The 17,032-nt window shown below is 47.4% G+C and overlaps 9 protein-coding genes and 1 non-coding gene across 10 annotated transcripts; 5 read left to right on the top strand and 5 right to left on the bottom strand.

Moving 5' to 3' along the window:
* Positions 1–52: 52 nt before the first annotated feature.
* On the bottom strand, positions 53–1,162 carry E1B28_000425 (uncharacterized protein). The gene is made up of 4 exons (XM_043146250.1): positions 1,006–1,162; positions 638–949; positions 391–581; positions 53–337 (listed from the first exon to the last, which is right to left on the bottom strand). The coding sequence occupies exons 1-4, from the start codon at positions 1,010–1,012 to the stop codon at positions 293–295; spliced, it is 555 nt and encodes a 184-aa protein (XP_043014950.1). The 5' UTR covers positions 1,013–1,162; the 3' UTR covers positions 53–292.
* A 1,334-nt stretch (positions 1,163–2,496) lies between these two features.
* On the top strand, positions 2,497–2,738 carry E1B28_000424 (uncharacterized protein; the record flags this gene model as incomplete). The annotated part of the gene is made up of 2 exons (XM_043146249.1): positions 2,497–2,640; positions 2,703–2,738. 2 exons carry the CDS (start codon positions 2,497–2,499, stop codon positions 2,736–2,738), a joined length of 180 nt encoding a protein of 59 aa, XP_043014949.1.
* A 1,537-nt stretch (positions 2,739–4,275) lies between these two features.
* On the top strand, positions 4,276–4,658 carry E1B28_000423 (uncharacterized protein; the record flags this gene model as incomplete). The annotated part of the gene is made up of 2 exons (XM_043146248.1): positions 4,276–4,296; positions 4,359–4,658. The coding sequence occupies 2 exons, from the start codon at positions 4,276–4,278 to the stop codon at positions 4,656–4,658; spliced, it is 321 nt and encodes a 106-aa protein (XP_043014948.1).
* A 314-nt stretch (positions 4,659–4,972) lies between these two features.
* E1B28_000422 (uncharacterized protein) lies at positions 4,973–5,583 on the top strand (the record flags this gene model as incomplete). The annotated part of the gene is made up of 2 exons (XM_043146247.1): positions 4,973–5,192; positions 5,246–5,583. The coding sequence occupies 2 exons, from the start codon at positions 4,973–4,975 to the stop codon at positions 5,581–5,583; spliced, it is 558 nt and encodes a 185-aa protein (XP_043014947.1).
* Positions 5,584–5,600: 17 nt separating this feature from the next.
* On the top strand, positions 5,601–5,848 carry E1B28_000421 (uncharacterized protein; the record flags this gene model as incomplete). The annotated part of the gene is made up of 2 exons (XM_043146246.1): positions 5,601–5,738; positions 5,795–5,848. 2 exons carry the CDS (start codon positions 5,601–5,603, stop codon positions 5,846–5,848), a joined length of 192 nt encoding a protein of 63 aa, XP_043014946.1.
* A 141-nt stretch (positions 5,849–5,989) lies between these two features.
* Positions 5,990–7,524, bottom strand: E1B28_000420 (uncharacterized protein; the record flags this gene model as incomplete). The annotated part of the gene is made up of 3 exons (XM_043146245.1): positions 6,840–7,524; positions 6,107–6,775; positions 5,990–6,047 (listed from the first exon to the last, which is right to left on the bottom strand). Exons 1-3 carry the CDS (start codon positions 7,253–7,255, stop codon positions 5,990–5,992), a joined length of 1,143 nt encoding a protein of 380 aa, XP_043014945.1. The 5' UTR covers positions 7,256–7,524.
* A 407-nt stretch (positions 7,525–7,931) lies between these two features.
* Positions 7,932–8,064, top strand: E1B28_000419. The gene has a single exon. It is a non-coding gene; the product is annotated as a tRNA-Ala (tRNA).
* A 59-nt stretch (positions 8,065–8,123) lies between these two features.
* On the bottom strand, positions 8,124–13,982 carry E1B28_000418 (uncharacterized protein). Its single transcript, XM_043146244.1, has 10 exons — positions 13,441–13,982; positions 13,213–13,377; positions 13,000–13,154; positions 12,345–12,943; positions 12,147–12,289; positions 11,650–12,091; positions 10,008–11,595; positions 9,898–9,956; positions 9,202–9,836; positions 8,124–9,144 (listed from the first exon to the last, which is right to left on the bottom strand). Exons 1-10 carry the CDS (start codon positions 13,788–13,790, stop codon positions 8,265–8,267), a joined length of 5,016 nt encoding a protein of 1,671 aa, XP_043014944.1. The 5' UTR covers positions 13,791–13,982; the 3' UTR covers positions 8,124–8,264.
* A 57-nt stretch (positions 13,983–14,039) lies between these two features.
* On the bottom strand, positions 14,040–15,532 carry E1B28_000417 (uncharacterized protein). The gene is made up of 8 exons (XM_043146243.1): positions 15,412–15,532; positions 15,344–15,359; positions 15,254–15,280; positions 15,187–15,201; positions 14,955–15,126; positions 14,723–14,889; positions 14,420–14,671; positions 14,040–14,354 (listed from the first exon to the last, which is right to left on the bottom strand). Exons 1-8 carry the CDS (start codon positions 15,502–15,504, stop codon positions 14,218–14,220), a joined length of 879 nt encoding a protein of 292 aa, XP_043014943.1. The 5' UTR covers positions 15,505–15,532; the 3' UTR covers positions 14,040–14,217.
* A 398-nt stretch (positions 15,533–15,930) lies between these two features.
* On the bottom strand, positions 15,931–16,979 carry E1B28_000416 (uncharacterized protein). The gene is made up of 2 exons (XM_043146242.1): positions 16,846–16,979; positions 15,931–16,750 (listed from the first exon to the last, which is right to left on the bottom strand). The coding sequence occupies exons 1-2, from the start codon at positions 16,912–16,914 to the stop codon at positions 16,181–16,183; spliced, it is 639 nt and encodes a 212-aa protein (XP_043014942.1). The 5' UTR covers positions 16,915–16,979; the 3' UTR covers positions 15,931–16,180.
* Positions 16,980–17,032: the final 53 nt, after the last annotated feature.

Genomic DNA, 17,032 nt, shown 5'->3' with positions numbered 1-17,032 from the left:
GTGGGAGCGACCTGAAGCAAAGAAGGCAGATTGGTGTCCGAATCGTGAATATTTGAATAAGTGCTCAGAGAAATAATGGAGAAGGACTTTCAACAGCTCCGTCGAACGCGGTGCGGAAGTTGACAACTTGTCGCTGAATAGTGAACACAATACAACAGAGACGCTAACATAATGGAATGCAGCCCTAAAGCTAAAGGCTCACTTCGTCCGATGGGCCGAAGCAATCCATAGGACTGGTAGCGGATATCACTAAAAGATTCAAAAATTATTCACTGGGAATCCCTATCTGTCCTTAGACCATCACAGTCTTCTCCTCCTCCTTGTCTGTCTTCTTGCACTTTAGTTGTGTCAGCTCACATCCACATGATCGGAATATTAAAAAAGACTCACTAGTTTTCTGATTATGAAGCTCCTCAGGTGGTTGACGATAGCCCCGAACATCCCCATCTTGTGTAACGGAATCTCTCCTTCCACGAGATAGATGGCGGACAGTAAATTAACTCCTGTCAACGGTAGCGGGGGGATCATGCGTCCTAACGCAAGAACACCGTAGCCGGGAGAACCTATGGTCCATATGAGCACTGGAGGGTTTCATGAATGGAGATTCGACACGTTACACAAGTATATGTACACTTACCGAGGAGATTAGCACCAACTGACCAAGCTAGGAGCACCGGCAGACACAGGCCGTTAAAAGAGACCTTTGGAGAGATTGCACCGAGCAAAATGAGGAGGAGGTAGATGGCTCCTAGAACGTGGGACATCGTTGTGATTTGCCTCGGGACGAAGAGAGCGAAAGACGCCGCAAGCGAGAGTCCGAGAACGATTAACGCCAGCATTCGTTTAACCACTGGATGTCGACTGTGCGGTGTTGGGACACTGTCTGAGTCTAGGGCCCCAGTGTCAGTAGCCCAGGTGGGTTTACCAACTTCTGTTTGAAGCTCAGGATCTGGTTTTCAACGGCGAGATTTAGTGGATGCACGAAAAAAAAGGCGGGTGACTTGCTGTTCATGGGGATATGCACTGGATGGTAGTGGTCGAGAAGAGAGGTGGAAATAATAGGGGTGTGTGGGTGGGCAATTCCCACGTCTGACTTACTAACTTGAAGCCGCTTCAGACGACGAGCCTTCACACGTCGCGTTAAACATGTAGAGCAGACGAAAGTACTGAGGATGGTGGTTGATGAAGGAAAGAGTCTGTTTTTACTGGAGCGGCTGGTAAGTTGGGCCCGGATTCGGTAGCAAAATCTCACATCGGTTACGTCTTCGCACAGGGACCGGCAAATCGCTCTTACTTCGAGCCATTAACGCCCTTCGCAAAAAATATGCCAAGGTCCAGGCAACCCTTCGATGATGCTTTCTACCAAAAGCGTGCATGATACAATGTACAAACCCAGATTTGATACAATATAAACAATAAATGCAAATTTTGTGTATGTTGATCTATGACCCACAATGTATCAAATTTTGTTCAAATATTGTGTAAGTTTCAGCAGAATACAGAAAGTATATAGATAGAAATTCAGCTTTTATTTACCTTGATGTTAAAGATAGGATGTATCAAATGTTTCCCCAAATATTGTGTATATTTACGGAAAATACATTTACAGCAGATTGCGTAAATAATGGGAAAATGTCAAAAATGTTGTATAGTGACTCACCGTAATTTCGTAACTTGTGACTGCAACGCGGGCAGCGAGCAACGACGATATGATAAGATAAGGTTCTCGGGCCGTCATCAGGACACGCCATTTAGCTTTGGACATGTTTGGTTCTACCGGACTTCGGCATCCTTGGGACAATGATAACCGGACTTTGGTGGCTATGCGCCAGCCGGTGTCACAGTTACAAGTTACGGATTACCCTGAAACAAATTTGACATATTCCCATTATTTACGCAATCTGCTGTAACATGTAAATAAAGTTTACAAGATGTGCAAAGCTGGCAGAATCATGGTGTCAAACATCACGCGTCCGCTGCCCCCGCCGTCGCCGTATGGTGGTCGGATTGAGCATAAGGCGCACGATTTGAACTTGAACTTGGATGAAGCGGCGTTAATCGTATAGTCGTAAAGTCAACGTTTTCTGAGATTTAATCTTCTTTAATTTATCGTACTGTATGTTTGCAACGAATCGTGATTGAACTTACCGTTTTCTGAATGCGTCTCCGAGATAGCCTACAAAATTTGATATCAGGTGGGCGTGTTGCTTATGTCAGGTTCAACTTTTCTGTTCTCACTATGTCGTCCCAAGACAACCTCCCGCAATTACACGCTTTCAGGCCTCCGTCTACAAGAAGAAACATAGCCGACTTGTCAAGTCACAAAATGTCGCTCAATTCTCAATCAAGTCACTTCTTCAACGCCGGCAAGTGCCCGTTCCGTGCATCCAAACATTCAAGACACGCCTTCATCTCAACGCCTCAAACTTCAAGCTCTCAAGCAAATCTCAAGTGACAAGCTTCAAAGACCATCTATTTCAAGTCTTCAAAACTTCAATGCCTCAACCCCCCGAGTCTTCCAAAGTCGGGCCAGGCTCAAACAGCTCAAGACCTCGACGTTCAACGATTCAACCATCCGCGGTTTCTCATTTTGGGGCATCGGGCAATCAGAGAGATCGGTTACAGCAGCTGTATCTCGATGTGAGTCACCTACTGTCTTTATTCTAACGACTGTTGCTGATACATCGTCTTTTCATCTATAGGCATCCACTACTTTCAATGTGTTCATGTCTGCTTGACGAGAGGTAGACAAAGGGGGTTTGAAGTTCATAGTTCATCACTTCTTACACACATCTGTATTCTTTCCTGCTACAGCAATACAAGAGTTCTTTATTATCTACTGTACTGGAACCCCAGCAGCGAGAACAATTGGGTAGTACTATCATTGTGCCTGAGTTTAAAAGTGGGTAGGTGTTTAAAAATCCACTTTCCCCCTTTCCTCTCGCTTTCCTCGCAGTTCTTGTGATCTCGGACTTAAGCGGAATACATTCCTAGGCTATTTTTCGATAGATCTATGTAGTTGCTAGCTTTTTACTTTAGTTTTTTCATCTTGGAAAATGATGATATTTCAGGTGGAGTACATAAAATCATTGCCAACAAGGTCATTTCCTGGGCGCAGGACACAGATTTCTTCCCGGTACTAAGTATATCTTTTCCCTATGATAATACAAGCTGAATGCACTATTTTGGAGCTATACTGCCCATGTATAGATGTGGAGGAAAGCATTCAAAACAAGATCGACTGAGGCGTGACAAAACCGCAATCAGTCGGAGTTACAATTCAGTGCCGACCGCTGCCAAACGACATCGCGTCGCGTGTCCTATCATACCTGGCCGTGTGGCCGCTTTTCGCCAATGTGACATTGCATGACTGATATTTTCAAACACCTACCTTTTCAGAGCCCTCTCTCCGGCACCTCTCTCCCTCCCTGTCCACTCAATAAAATCACTATAAATTTGGGATTTAGCTATTACAGATAGTACTCATCTGCTGTACCAGAGCCGAGAGGGAAATAATTATAGGAAGTATGAGTCCGATGCTCATCTTTAAAAATTTTTAAACTCAGGCACAATGATAGTATAGGGTAAAGGGTATGGACCGGCAAACCGGCAAACTGGATGCTGAACGGCGAACGCGGTGCCCACAGGAGTGGTAGTACATGGTATATAATATTTGATATAATATACTAAATTTTCTTGTTTGGACCTCGTTCATTTTTCAAGAAAGTTCCACAAAATTTTAATTCATTGGCACATTGTGACTATGTAAAATACATGGATAGAATTTCATAGAATGGCTAGCTGTGTAATCAGAAACCTGTATGAGCTCATTGTGAGATGAGAGCTAAGATCGAGTAAAATTCGCACACAGGACAGTATTCATGAAAGCTGTAAATCAAAATGATGAAGTGATAGAACTTAAGCCCAGGGGGTTTGAGCCGTTGGAAACTTAGGACGAACCATACGTAGTCTTTCGAGACTAAGAAACGCCGAACTCCGCGTAGGAAATCTTCTTGTCCCCCGAAGGAGCTCTGAGAGTATGTATACCGTATTCCGAGTGGGTGATACTTGCTTTCCCGGAGCCAGCAAGCTTGCATCATACTCTGACGCTGACCCTGGTTCGCGGACACGAGCCAGACGTCCATTGACACTGGTAGCTGGGAGCTTTTTATGGTGTGACAGTGTCACTGTGGTGTATTGCTGTGACAGAACGCGTTTCTCCTTCTCATCAAGCTCACTGCAATTGATCTTGTTTTTTTTTAAAAGTACAATTTAATGCACGATACGGGAGTTCGGGTGAGACGGAAGCCTATTTACTCTGTTTTTTTTCTCGTTCTTATTTTCGCTGTCACCTGTAGCTCAAGCACGAAAGTTTGCAGCACCCTAACATTTCTGCCAGTGACTGTGCATCCTGTACACGTCACTTGGCACATTCTAAGAAAATAGTCGATGTCTCATCGGGACAGATTCTGACAGGAGAGTCCTTACTGGCACTGCTATGTTCCATCGAGGCACGATCGAAACGGGCTCCGAATGCCATGATAGGATTTTATAATTTAAGAAGCAGAAGCTTTCATTCTTCCTCTACCTTTCCTTTCTCTCTTTCCTCTCATTCCATTCAACAAAATCACTCATGTCTTTCAAGAGCATTGTGGTGAACAAGGCTACCGGCGTCGAACTCTCCTACCTTGACAGTGGCGCACCAGCTCAATCGTGTTACACCACGGTTTTCGCTATTCATGGGATGGTATTTACGAACGGTATGTAGACTCAATCTTCCTTTTATTTACACTGCTAACGCGTTCGGTAGCTATATTTGAAAAAGTCATCGACTTGGCCGTCTCTAGTGGTGTTCGCTTCGTAGCCATCATGCATCAACCGTCGCGCTTTCCCTGGGTCTACACCATACACCGCTCTAGAACTCGACCTCGTCTACAGACAGAATTCTTCAGAGACCGAAAAGGACGCGTTTATGGAAGAAAGAGGACATGAGATCCTCAAATTCATCGACAGTTTTATACAAGAGCACGAACTCCCGCCTCTTTCTACCGATGGAGTGAACGGTGGCGTCTCGATATTGGGATGGTCGATTGGGGCTAGCCATGCTGCGGCTGCTGTTGCTAGCTCCTGTACACTTTCCGGTGACATCCGTGCTCGGTTGGGCCCGCACTTACGGTCACTCATTTTCTACGGTAGGAAAAAGAATTGGATGTCTTTTTATATCCACTAATCCCTTCCATTCTAGAAGCCGCACCTATGATACTAGGACTACCACCCCCTTCACAATCATGGTTACCGCTGACAGACGAGTCTATCCCTCCCGCGTCAAGACTACGCGCCTTCAGTCAATGGGCTACCTCATATTTCGACCACGGTGATCTCTCGACCCGCGATCTCGAAAAACTTTCTTGGGTTGTGGCGTCACCGGATGCTGTTCCTACATTCTTCACGTTTGGATCCGAAACGCTCAAAAGGTTAACGACGTTCGACGATACTGCTGCTGGTGTGGATGTCCCGTATACATATTATTTCACGAATCAATTGTCTTGGTGCCACCACAAGGCCTTTTTGGCAAGGAGATAGCGACGATCTTTCCTCATATGAGAAGATCGTGTATATGCGGCGAGAAAACGGGTGCCTTGGGGATCGCTGGTCTTTGGGCAATCCAGGACGATGAGACAACCTTCGGTGGATGGACCAATATCACCTACAAGTTGATACCGGGAATCAATCATTTCGTTCGTTCCCTTCCTGTCCACGTCCACGCCTGGTTTTCACCGTTCACCGTTTCCAGGTTCATTGGGCAGACCCAGAAAAGGCACTCCAGGTTTTGATGGAATTGATGTGAACTGGGCTGAAGGGTTTTATGTCCTATTCATCTCGCTCGTACTTATACTTATACATATACCCACCATAGCCTACTTATACTTATCGCTTGCCCATAGATGTGAACTTGTACGCATAATTGTAATCCAGGTGCGATGACCTCCTACATACTTGCCTTCGTAGAACCTCTCCACGCAAACTCAGTCATGATGGGGATATGGCTTCGATAGACTTGGGTATCAGCATATAGATATTTCGACGCGAATCCGGGGATACTCACTCGCTCGGAAAATGGGTGTGGGGAAAGCCCGTCACTTTCTCCGCTTCCAAGTAAACCTCGTCGATTTTCCCGAGGATAGACTTCGATTCGAGTGTATCCTTCGAGTACCAAATGTAGTCGAGAACACCCTTGAAGTGAGCGGTGTAATTCGTCCATGGAAGCACTTCACCCTCGTCCGACTGACCATCTCTCGCAGCATAGGCGCTTCTCAGTCCCAATCCATGTCTCATGCCGTGCTTCGTGAACCGTCCGTACTGAAAATGTTTAAAATCCGGATGATTTTTCGGGATGGTTCCTGTTGACAAAAAATCATAGACGCCTGAGGATGGTAGAGAGTTGAAGTCTCCACACAAGACGATAGGTAGCTCCGGTGGCCCAGCGGGCTGTACTTGAGCCATTTCGCTTCGAACGCGATCTGCAACTTTCTCCATTTCTCTAAGTAACATGCCAACCTGTACGAGTTTGACATCGCAAAATTCTGGGTCCCAATAGATGTGTGTGTTGGTTAACAACAACTGTTTCCGGGTAGAAAGACACTTGAAGAGACAGATGATGCCGATGTTTCCTCGTTGCAATAAACGTTTGGAGACAGCCTTACAGGACTTGAAGTCCTGGCGGTTTTTGGCGAGATTCGAAAACTCGATGAACTGATCCTCGACTAGTCCGTATCTAATGTCGCCTCGTGTAAGTCAACCATTGTGAACATGCGATTTTCAAACAAACATCGCCAGACCTCTGTGCCTTCCAAAACACAGCACATCCGTCCCTCTTTTCTCTCTTGCCATTGTTCCGTGGTAGACTCTTGACCCATGCAGGACAATACACGCTCTCGTAACCCTCTTGCTTCATCGTCCCCCTCAACCATTCGTCGTATATGTCCCGATCGACTTCCTGCATGCACACGAAATCACATGAATAGAGACGTATCTCATTCATGATGCGATCTCTCCTATAGTTCCATTCCAGAGCCTGAGGAGGCGTGTAAGGGTAAATCGCCGCTGAGGCATATTGCGGGCATAGGATATTATAGCACAACACGGAGAAGGCTACAGAATCTTCTGAACTGGTGAGGGATGCGTCCACCTTGTGTATTATCTGGCGACAAGGTGGTGGTGGTTGATTGACCTGCATGGTATATTCCATTGGCATCTTCAACGCTGATATCTTCCTTGCTTCCAACCAGCTCTTCGAGTCCAGAGCGAAACCAGGGCATCACTTGGTGAAGCTTCCGGTATGTGATCCTCTGGAACGACCCGGTCATGAGGTTGTTCACACAGTCTAGTGCCATCGCGCGGAATCCCCACTGCTTCGCGAAAAGTAGCGCCTTCAGCAGGGTTTCAAAAGTTACAGGTTTGGAGCATGGGTGATCTGGAGGGAATAAGTGTCCACTCTTTTCTGTTTGTGTGTAGCAATCGGCTTGTCCTGTTCCGAGATAACGTGCCAGATCACTTCACGCGTCCATCTCGTCGCTTTCAACATTGTCAAAGCCTCTTCCCTCGCGATTTCTTTTCGATTTTTGCCTTCCTCCACATCCCTACAGCGCTAAAGTTTGAGGTAACATGCTTGTACTCTTACAGATTTATCTACTCTTTGGCATTCAGGTCTGGTCTGGAACCTTGGTTTTGGTGTTTTTGTTCCCGGCCCACCCAGCCCTCCCGGCTAGCCTCCGGCAAACCTACTCCTTTCATATCTTCCTCTCTTTCCTCACTCAAAGTTCTTCCTCTCGTCCATCGAGGACACATATCTCATCAACAAGGAAATTGAATTTGCCCTTCTCCTTGATTGTTGTCGATGCAATACGCACACCGCACAGACCTGAGCCGAAGGGCGTTTAGCGCAGTGGTAGCGCGTATGCTTCGCAAATCCGAAGGAAATGTTTATTTGATTCTCCCTCATTCAAACATCTCCTTCGGATTGGGACTTGTATGAGGTCCAGGGTTCAATCCCCTGAACGTCCATTGTCTTTTGATAAACCATATCCGTAAAGTAGTTGTATCTCCAGTGAAGGCCGACGATATTCGCGTGTGTGAACATATTATTGAAAATGCTATTCCTACTACAATCTACAGTATTATTGTACAGGTCGAGATAATGAAATTATGGGCCTTAAGTAGGAATAACTATACGGAACAGTATCAAGTCCTTTAAACCATCGTGTTTAAGCTCTTCCTCTTCCCTTCGCCTGACTAGAGGTATTCGGTTGTACCGCGCCACTCTCCTTGGTCCCGGTGTTTCCAGGTTTCCCTTTAGGTTTTCTCTTAAGTTTCTTCCCTCTGTTCTTAGCCATTTCCTTAGAGCGTTCCTCAGCCAACCACAACTCCTCCGTTTCCAATCGTACTCGTTCCTTTTCAGCTTCCCACCATTTTAAGAAGTCCTCCTCCTGCCTCTTTTCCTGCTCTTCTCTCTGAATGTCCGCAAGTGATCGTTTTTCTTTCTGGCTTGCGACGCCTTGCTCAAGCTCAAGCTCAAGCTGCTGGATAGCGATAAACGACATTCCAGATGTGACTGTAGCAGGCTGGGATGTGGGGGCGGACACCCAGGCTTTGGTATTACTCGACGATGTACGACGAACTATCGTAGGGGTGGGCTGTTTGGGTGACACAACCTTGGCAGGTGTGAAGACCGGTCCTAGACTCGGCTGCGTTGAGGGTGAAGGTCGAGGTGGAGTAGCAGGTTGTGGCTGTGATGGACGAGGAGGAGTAGTAGGAGTAGCGGGGATTGTATTTGAAGATGGAACACTCCTGCCACCAGGCATGCTCGCAGAATATGTATTGGTAGGAGGTCCGATGGAAGTCAAAGGTGGTCGAACGGAAGTCGCGGTCACTGCCCACGGAGAGCCTCCAGTCCGCGAAGCGCTCGAGGAGCTACCAATGAATGAATCAGTGGAGACTTGTCGTTGAAGAGGACCGGGAACACGTTTGGAAGAGCTTGAAGGAGGCTCTCCTGGAATTTGGCCGGGGGTGGCACGAGCTTGATGAGTGGAGCGTTGCGACTGTGAAGCATTTGCTTCTTGCATGAGGAGAGCTCGCATGTCGACGCTGTGTAACAATGATGAGTAAGAGACGGCTCAAAACAGAGATGAATGGGTTACTCACCGAGGAACAGAGGATGCTTTCCAAGCGGGTACAGGACCAGAAGCTTTGAGTGCACTGACAGTTGTTGGTATTGATGGTGGTCCGATATCCAAACCATCCATATCAAACAGATCATCCCCACCGGAAGGTTGCTGATTGGGTGAATGAGCATTGAATAACGGGCTTCGGTCGGGGACCGTAGAAGCTCTCTGCGTCTCGCTAATCGACGGTAAGATTGAAGGCGAAGGTGGCGAGAGCCTAACGGTTTGGGGAATCTTCCTCTCCCGTAGTTTTTTCTGAGATACGACACTCGGCACTATGGCAGAGGGTAGATCCTCTTCACTCGGCCAATCCTTCCATTTTTCCATAAGACCGGTAGCATAAGTACCCCCTCTAACAAACTGTGATTTTTCCTCCTGCTTTGCTCGAACAAAGAATGAGAGTTGCTTAACAACCGATGGTGCGAGGGCCTCTAGCATTCGATTTTCCAAGAAAGTCTCAAGGTCGGCGGCGATGTATCCTTGAACTGATGCAATGAGCGACTGAACATTGTAATGGGTCGCTTCCGAGAGAATGTAACATGCATTCGAGGTATGGAGGAACGTGAGAATCCTTTGTGATGTGAGAAGAATGAGCGGGGAGAGCAAAAGTTCATTCTACAACCGACGTGGATGTCAGTGCCATTTATTTCGAATAAGGTTTTGCAAATTAACTTACTGCGACGGCGATGACGTCGAACAGAAACTCCAACGCGTCGTCTATCGAACTCGCGAGGCCTGTGACTTTCGGTCAACGATGACGGGTCGGAGAATAAAGTGCCGACTTACTCAATGACCCAAATAGGTTCTCAGTTTCACCACAACACATCCAGCTCAAGACATAGTCCATCACTGCGCACCTTACATGCTTGAGGTCGACTTTCAGGCATCTGTCCGTACCCCATCTGTCTTTCGTCCACATGCTCTCTCCGAGGAACGTATCGAAAAGCTCCGATCTCGCACGCAACACAGTCGAATGTAAGAACACCTCCTTATCAGCTAGGAGAAAGGCTACGTCTGGCTTGGTGATGTCCTGTATGGGTCCATTTTGTGCCTCACGATAGACACGGGCCAAATCCCTCTTCAAGGTAGGTACGACCCATCGTTTAACAACACTCTCCATAGCCCGGGACATCTCTGGTAGCTCAAGCAGTTGACTGAGGACTTGAAGTTCTGCTTTGATCTGAAGGCCGAGTGATGGATTTACATTGAGCTCTGTTAGGATCCCAGAGGGGACCTTGCCACCCTTTTGAGTGATGACAAATCCTGCGGATGAGATTCGTGGATCCCAGGTGCAAATCAAATTATCTGTGTATAGGTACTCTAAGAGCACAAGGACAGTCAAAGGATGGAAACCAGTAAATTCCAGGACCCGAGAGCTAACGCCACGTTCAGTCATATAGGCTGACGGAGACGATACAGTCCGTACGGAATGGCCTACATCGTTTCTTGACGTTGGAGAGGAAAGGATGGTGCATAGAGCTTTGGATCGGGCGGCAAGTAATGGCCTATGAGCAGGTAGCTGTATAAATTCCCGGATGACAGCAGATTTGTTTTTCCCTTTCTTCGCTCGGAGAGGTTTGGCCAAGGAGATAGACACCATGACATCCGCTCCGTACGGTAACACTTCGCCAAAATAGCCATGGATCTCGCATCTTTTATCGGCAAGGTCGGCCAGGAGAGACCACAGACGGATTAAGGAAGCCACGTCTCTGTTGACCTCTTTATCTTCATCTACATCACCCTCGTCACCTCGTTCTTCATTCCGCTCAACATCGAGAGGTGTACTCTTTGCACGTTCAGTAGCAAATTGTTCAGTAATTGCCTCAGGTTCCGTTTGAGGTTCAGTAGAGAAGAAGCTGAAGGCTTCAGGATGATCAATGCGTTCCCTGTCAAGCGGAGACAAGACCGGTTTCTTCCACATCCATGGTCTCATCGCTGTCATATCATCCGCCAAATCCCAACCCTTTGAATCGTCCTCTGTAGCAGTGCTTGTCTCCTTCAGAGGAGCATCCTTCTTGTCCATATCCTTCAACTGGGTGTTCAGGCGTGGATGTATGATATTCGGAACAGTAGCATCGACTCTGATAGCGCCAAATGCACCCGTGCTACTCGCACACACGCTAACGACGCGCTGCAAGAACGGAACCCTGCTAAACTTGTTCGACTTTCCCCCGCTGGTACCACCACTTATCTTCGGAGCTCTGATTAAGCTACCTAGGGTGGATTGGTCTGAGGGGGAGACGGATGGGCCATTCAAGGCGGATGTAACAGAGTTCATGGAGGCGTTGCTAGTGTTAGTAGACCTTGAACGGACGTAGACATGTCCCGAGACAGTGCAGACTACCAAAGTACCGTCAATACCTATAGCGACGTCCTTTGTGTAACGTTAAAACATAAATGACACCAAGGATATAAGATATAAACAAACCTTCACTGCGCCGATTAAGCCTCTCTTTAAAGCCCATACCCTTTGAGGTCTGAACAGTTTGGTCATGACCAATGATCCGCCACCCCCGGCATCAGAGTCCAACATGTCGGACCTTGAGCTAGCACTTGGCGCAAAGATACCGATGGGTGGAATACCGGGCGCACCAAAGACGAACACTTCACCACCCTCGGAAACACATGCGAAATTGACGGTAGGGGGGTTGTTGACACCTTCGGACTGCATCAAGGACGATAAACCTGTCGCCGAAGGACTGGATGACGACGCGGCATTAGATGTGTGTGCACCAGATGAGGTTAGAGTAGACGCTGAGAAAGAGGGTGGAGTATCATCCGAACACACAATCTTGGTTATACGCGTAGATCGCATTGCTTGGGGGGGCCGGTATGCCATCATCGGGGATGGGAATGTATGCGTTGGAAAGCTAATGTTCACACATCGGTGATGGACGCGACACACGAACGCCAAAGAGCACGTACTTTATGCGTGCAACCCGGTCTCCCCAAACGACGAGGACATCGCCTGCACCTGAGCTTCCACCGAGCAGACATGCCATAGCACTTTCCATCATCGCGATTTGAGTGACCGGCTTCGTGATCTTGGTAACTTTGCGTGGAAATACCTACGGTGATGTTCAGACCAAGCAGCTTACAGAAACTGCATAATTGGAAACTCACTTGAATTTGAGAACCACTGCCGACTCTATCATATCCTAATTGGCCACCGTTCAAGCCCCACGTATAGACATTACTTTCGCTGCTACCGTCCCATCTAACCCAACACGCACTAGCTCCTTTGCACGCCGCAACGCCAATTACAAATTCCTTCTTCAGCGAACCGTATACCCGACGAGGACTCAGCTGGATTTGTTCCCCCGTTCCACTCATTGTGGTCGCCAAGGAATCCAAATCACCCTCGCCAGATTCGACTGCATAACCCAATTGTGCAAATCGATTCAACCCCCAGGAAAATACCTCCCCATTATCCGTTAGTGCAAGTGTGTGATCCTGACCAAGCGCAACAGAAATGACTTTTGATCGCCCGGCGGTGGATGTCCCATAGTTCTGGGAAACCGTCGAGAACTTGCTTCGTTCACGGGCAGAACCCATTCGAGGTGGAAATTGAGATGAAGCAGGAGCGGTCGAAGGAATGAATACGGGTTTCAGCGTGTATTGGGTGTGCTGCGTATTGCCCAGTCGACCTCCAGATCCAAAACCACACAAGGAAAGAGTATTGGTCGAGGTTGAATTACCCGATGGAGAAGCAGAGATGACAGCTATGACCGTATAGGTAAGAAAAAGGATGGCTCGAGAACGACCCAGGTACACAAACCTGTGTGTAGCTTTCCCATCTTGACCTGCATTGATTTAGCCCGCGCGAACCTTGTTTCTACATCAAGGCCATCTTGTGCGATCTCTGCTTTGGGAGGATAGACTTGATCGGGGAATGCACGGTTCGATGAATCACCATGGGCGAGTAGCGCATTTCTGGTTAATTGATAGAGATTCGGCAAACGATTTACCTCGGTATGAACGATGCACCCACCTATTCACACCCCAAGTGAAGAGTTCCCCACCTGTGCCGTTGTATGATAGTGCACTGGCATCAGGTTGCGTTCCTTCGATAGTAGAATTGTACAGATCGAACGCAGTAAAGCCCTCTAGATCTTTGATAGATGGGTCGGTCGTTGGATGTTGAAGTAACAGTAAACTACAATTGAGACCCTTAATCAACGATCCGAAATTTATCGAGAGGAAAATATTGACCACTTACACGACTGCTAGATTGCCAACATACATCGCCCGATGTAAAGGAGTCCATTGACTCTCCCCATCCAAAGCATTGACATTGATCCCAGGGCACTTCAACAGCAGTCGAATATACTCTACACTTGAAGCCTCCGTCGAAGCGCTGACGAGATGCAGCACAGTCCTGCCAAAACTATCCCGGGCGTTCACATCCAACGGTTCGCGCTCGGGATTCAAACCAGAGGATCGAGCCTTCAGAGACCTGCTGGGACTTGAAGATACCGATATCGGCTGGTCATCACTAGAGATGCCAGAGAGCAGACGCCTGAAGGCCTGCAGGTTTCGTAGGTGAAGATAAACATGGAGCAAGCTCATGCAGCGATAAAAGGTTCGAGGGTACCCTAGACGAAAGAACCGCTGTAGAGGGTCTCTTCGTCAAGTACGCCTGAATAGAGAGTCTTCTAGGAGTGAAGACTGTGGTGAAGAACGTGGAACGTTCCAATTAAAGAGTGGATGGTCCAATCTCGGAAGCTGGTATATCTGGTATGTAAGCGGTATGAGTTCGACGGAGTCACGGACGTCGCCCAATCCGGTACCTCAGGTATCTTAGATTCGAGAACACGTGCGTTAGATAAGATAGTCAAAGCGCACGTTTAGCACGCTCCGTCTCTGTGGCAAACTACTGCTTTACATCCTGGCAACGTTCATAAGTAACTCAGTATTTGGAACGCTATTCTCGCACGTGGATGTGGCAGCTAAGAACAATGAGAAAGTAAACATTATACAGATCCTCGTGATTCCTTTAAGACTTCATCGCAGCATCCTCGTCTTTCTTCGCAAGTCCTTCGCTCTGTAGTAACTGGTCTATCTCATCGGGTCTGTATATCTTCGCCTTGGGTTGTTTTGTTTCAGGATCTAACGTCAGGACGGCAAATTCTACTGTAAAACAGAGGACAGGAGACGCGTTCAGCATAAAAGACGAGACGAAGTTGAAATTCACTTACGTTTTTCACTTCCCAAAGTCGTGCTATCCATCGTCTTACTCATGGTCTTGAGCACCAAACTGATCGCAGCCTTCACCTCAATATCGTCCTTGTACTCCTGCTTCAACAAACTCTGCGCGGTGCCATTGTTAGCACCTATGCAAGTTGCTTTCCAACCAGAGTAGTTTCCAGATGGATCAGAGTGGTAAAGTTGAAAATTATGACGAGGATCATGACCTGCGTAGAGCAAGGATACACCAAATGGCCGAAGACCTAGGGAATGGCGTAAATTTTGGCGATCAAGACAGCATGCCCAATTCGTACCTCCGTACTGTGTGTAGCCCTGTTTCAAATCACATAGCCTCTGAGCGAGAAGTTCCACTGGTATATCTTCGTTGTACGACAAGAGGTGCTGTTGCGCTGCTGATCGAGCATAGTTTATGAGAGAGTTGGCATCTGCTGTCAGACCTGCTACGCCTCCAATGACATTCCTAGCACATTCAGCTGTCAGCACTGTTGTATAGATGCAGAGGGATAGCAGCGGGAATCAACGCACGAGTTGAGCAAATATATCTTCTCCCCACTTCCGCCATAACCGCCTTCCTTCGTGTAAGATAGATCCAAGAGCTTGCCCGTGACTTTCTTCTCTGCCGCAAGGACCACCCCATCCTTTGCTAAGACGCCGAGTACTGTTCCAGCGTGAGATATGGCCTCCATCGCATATTCGACTATCGATGACAACTGTTGAGTTTCCCCTGGACTTTGTGTAGTTTTTTCGACTCACTCACTTTGATATAAACGGCCTAAACTTCGTATCAGCTGAAATGGTTCTCTGTAGATTAATAATTGACATACCTTCCGGCGAAAAGATGGTTGTGCGACCTGGATGCGTAAGCCATCGTTAGAGATCGTATCGTATGGGAAAGACAGAGACTGAGAACTAACTATCGTATCTCCTTGCCTATAGTCCAGTATCTTAGTAGAACTGAAAGATTGGATATGCTGGGGCTTACCATTGTGAATGTTATGGGGTGAGGGTAGACGCGTTCAGCCTCAAGTGTACGCGTCGCCCTAGTCAAAAATTCCCACACCTTCCCTGACCTCATGTGAATTTTTGATACATGGGCATTGCTCGTACAGGAGGGGGGCATATACACTGGACGGTCCTATCCGGGATGTACCAAAAACGGTCTCATTTTGGCCGACACTCCGATCCTAGTGTACCTAAAACGACCCAAATTGAGTAACACCTACGATCCCTAATGTGCGTAAATGGGCTCGTCGGTAGCCAAGTCCGATCCGTATGTACCAAAAATCGGGGTTGTCCTGGGTACCGGATTTATATGCCCTTGGGTTTGTTTTCAACCTGAGTGCTACCTTTCACTTTCTCACCGCAACGTCCACCATGCAACCACGCACCAGGATCTGTTCTGCGCGAGGGCTCGGACGCCTCGCAAGAGTAACATACCTTACGAGTTTGGCTCTGAAGACAGAGAGGGCGAGTCAGATTAGCTCCTCCAATTGTTCTTAGTGTTTGTTTCGATTCTTCTACAATATAGTACCCTTAAAATGATCAGGTACGGTAGATACGAGGTTGTATCGGTTATGTACACAAAATGGACCAAAATTCACCTACCCGATCCAAATGTACCAAATACCTACCCAAATTGACCCAAAAGTATGTACCAAAAATGGTCCAAAATGGGGGTCAACGGATCGGACATACTACCCAATGTGCCCCCCTCCTGCTCGTATGCTACATCTCTCCCTACTGGAAAACGTCTACAATTCAAGCTTGCTTAGTCCTTCCTTCACCTGCTCTAACTGCTGCTCTGTAGAATCCTCAATGCTCAAAACAATAACGTTCTCTTCACCCTCTGGATCCTCCAAGGTCTCCAACTGGCTGTCCAGCATATTCGCCTTCATATAGTGATTCTGTCGTCTCGCCATTCGATCCAACAAGACCTCTTTTTTCCCTTTCAAGTACGTGAATACTGTCGGTAGAGTATCAGGAGATGGTGCTTCCTCGTTGGCTGTCTCCTCCGTCTTCACCGTCGTTTTGCGCCGACCCCTCAACATATCACGATAGTAACTCTTCAACGCCGAACAAGTCACTATCACTCCGTGAAACTCTTTCTCGTGTTTGTCCTTTCTCTGCTCTTCTACCATTTTCACCACTTTCGTCCGGATAAGCTCCAACCAAGGTTCTCTATCAGCATCGGTGAGCGGTATACCCGCAGACATCTTATCGATATTCGCTTTGGGGTGCATCTCGTCTCCTTCGATGTATGGTAGCCGATATATCTTCGATAGCGATGTCGCAAGTGTAGTTTTCCCAGTGCCGCTTACTCCCTAGCAAAAGAGTGAGTACATGATATTGATGTGACCGGAATCCAAATGAATTTTGTATTGGCGATCTGATCATGATACGATGAATATCAACTCACCATAACGATAATCAGAAGGGGTTTCTTCTGGTGAGCATTAGCACGGGATTCTGTTGGATTTGAATTCATAGCGGTTCAAGGTCCAGGTAGGCAGGAAAAGAATCTGAAATACAGCGATAAATATTCCGTCAATGTCGATGGAGTGAGTCCGGAAATCCCGGCCCGGCGTCTTTCACTCCACTTCAAT

Source organism: Marasmius oreades, chromosome 1, assembly GCF_018924745.1.
Source record: "Marasmius oreades isolate 03SP1 chromosome 1, whole genome shotgun sequence".
NCBI lineage: Eukaryota > Fungi > Basidiomycota > Agaricomycetes > Agaricales > Marasmiaceae > Marasmius > Marasmius oreades.
This window is presented reverse-complemented; position numbering and strand designations above follow the sequence as displayed.

Bases quoted from the DNA above. Each gene is read 5' to 3' on its own strand.
- E1B28_000418 (XM_043146244.1), bottom strand. From the start codon at position 13,790: ATGAGCTTGCTCCATGTTTATCTTCACCTACGAAACCTGCAGGCCTTC. The intron at 12,944-12,999 runs GTTTGTGTACCT...ATACGGTCATAG, and splicing joins GATGGGAAAGCTACACACAG to CTGTCATCTCTGCTTCTCCA. The intron at 12,092-12,146 runs GTACGTGCTCTT...TGTGAACATTAG, and splicing joins GACCGGGTTGCACGCATAAA to CTTTCCAACGCATACATTCC.
- E1B28_000416 (XM_043146242.1), bottom strand. From the start codon at position 16,914: ATGAATTCAAATCCAACAGAATCCCGTGCTAATGCTCACCAGAAGAAA. The intron at 16,751-16,845 runs GTGAGTTGATAT...CTCTTTTGCTAG, and splicing joins CCCTTCTGATTATCGTTATG to GGAGTAAGCGGCACTGGGAA.
- E1B28_000417 (XM_043146243.1), bottom strand. From the start codon at position 15,504: ATGAGGTCAGGGAAGGTGTGGGAATTTTTGACTAGGGCGACGCGTACA. The intron at 14,890-14,954 runs GTGCGTTGATTC...TGAATGTGCTAG, and splicing joins AAGATATATTTGCTCAACTC to GAATGTCATTGGAGGCGTAG. The intron at 14,672-14,722 runs GTACGAATTGGG...GCCATTCCCTAG, and splicing joins GGGCTACACACAGTACGGAG to GTCTTCGGCCATTTGGTGTA.
- E1B28_000425 (XM_043146250.1), bottom strand. The intron at 582-637 runs GTAAGTGTACAT...GAAACCCTCCAG, and splicing joins AGTTGGTGCTAATCTCCTCG to TGCTCATATGGACCATAGGT. The intron at 338-390 runs GTGAGTCTTTTT...ACACAACTAAAG, and splicing joins GCTTCATAATCAGAAAACTA to TGCAAGAAGACAGACAAGGA.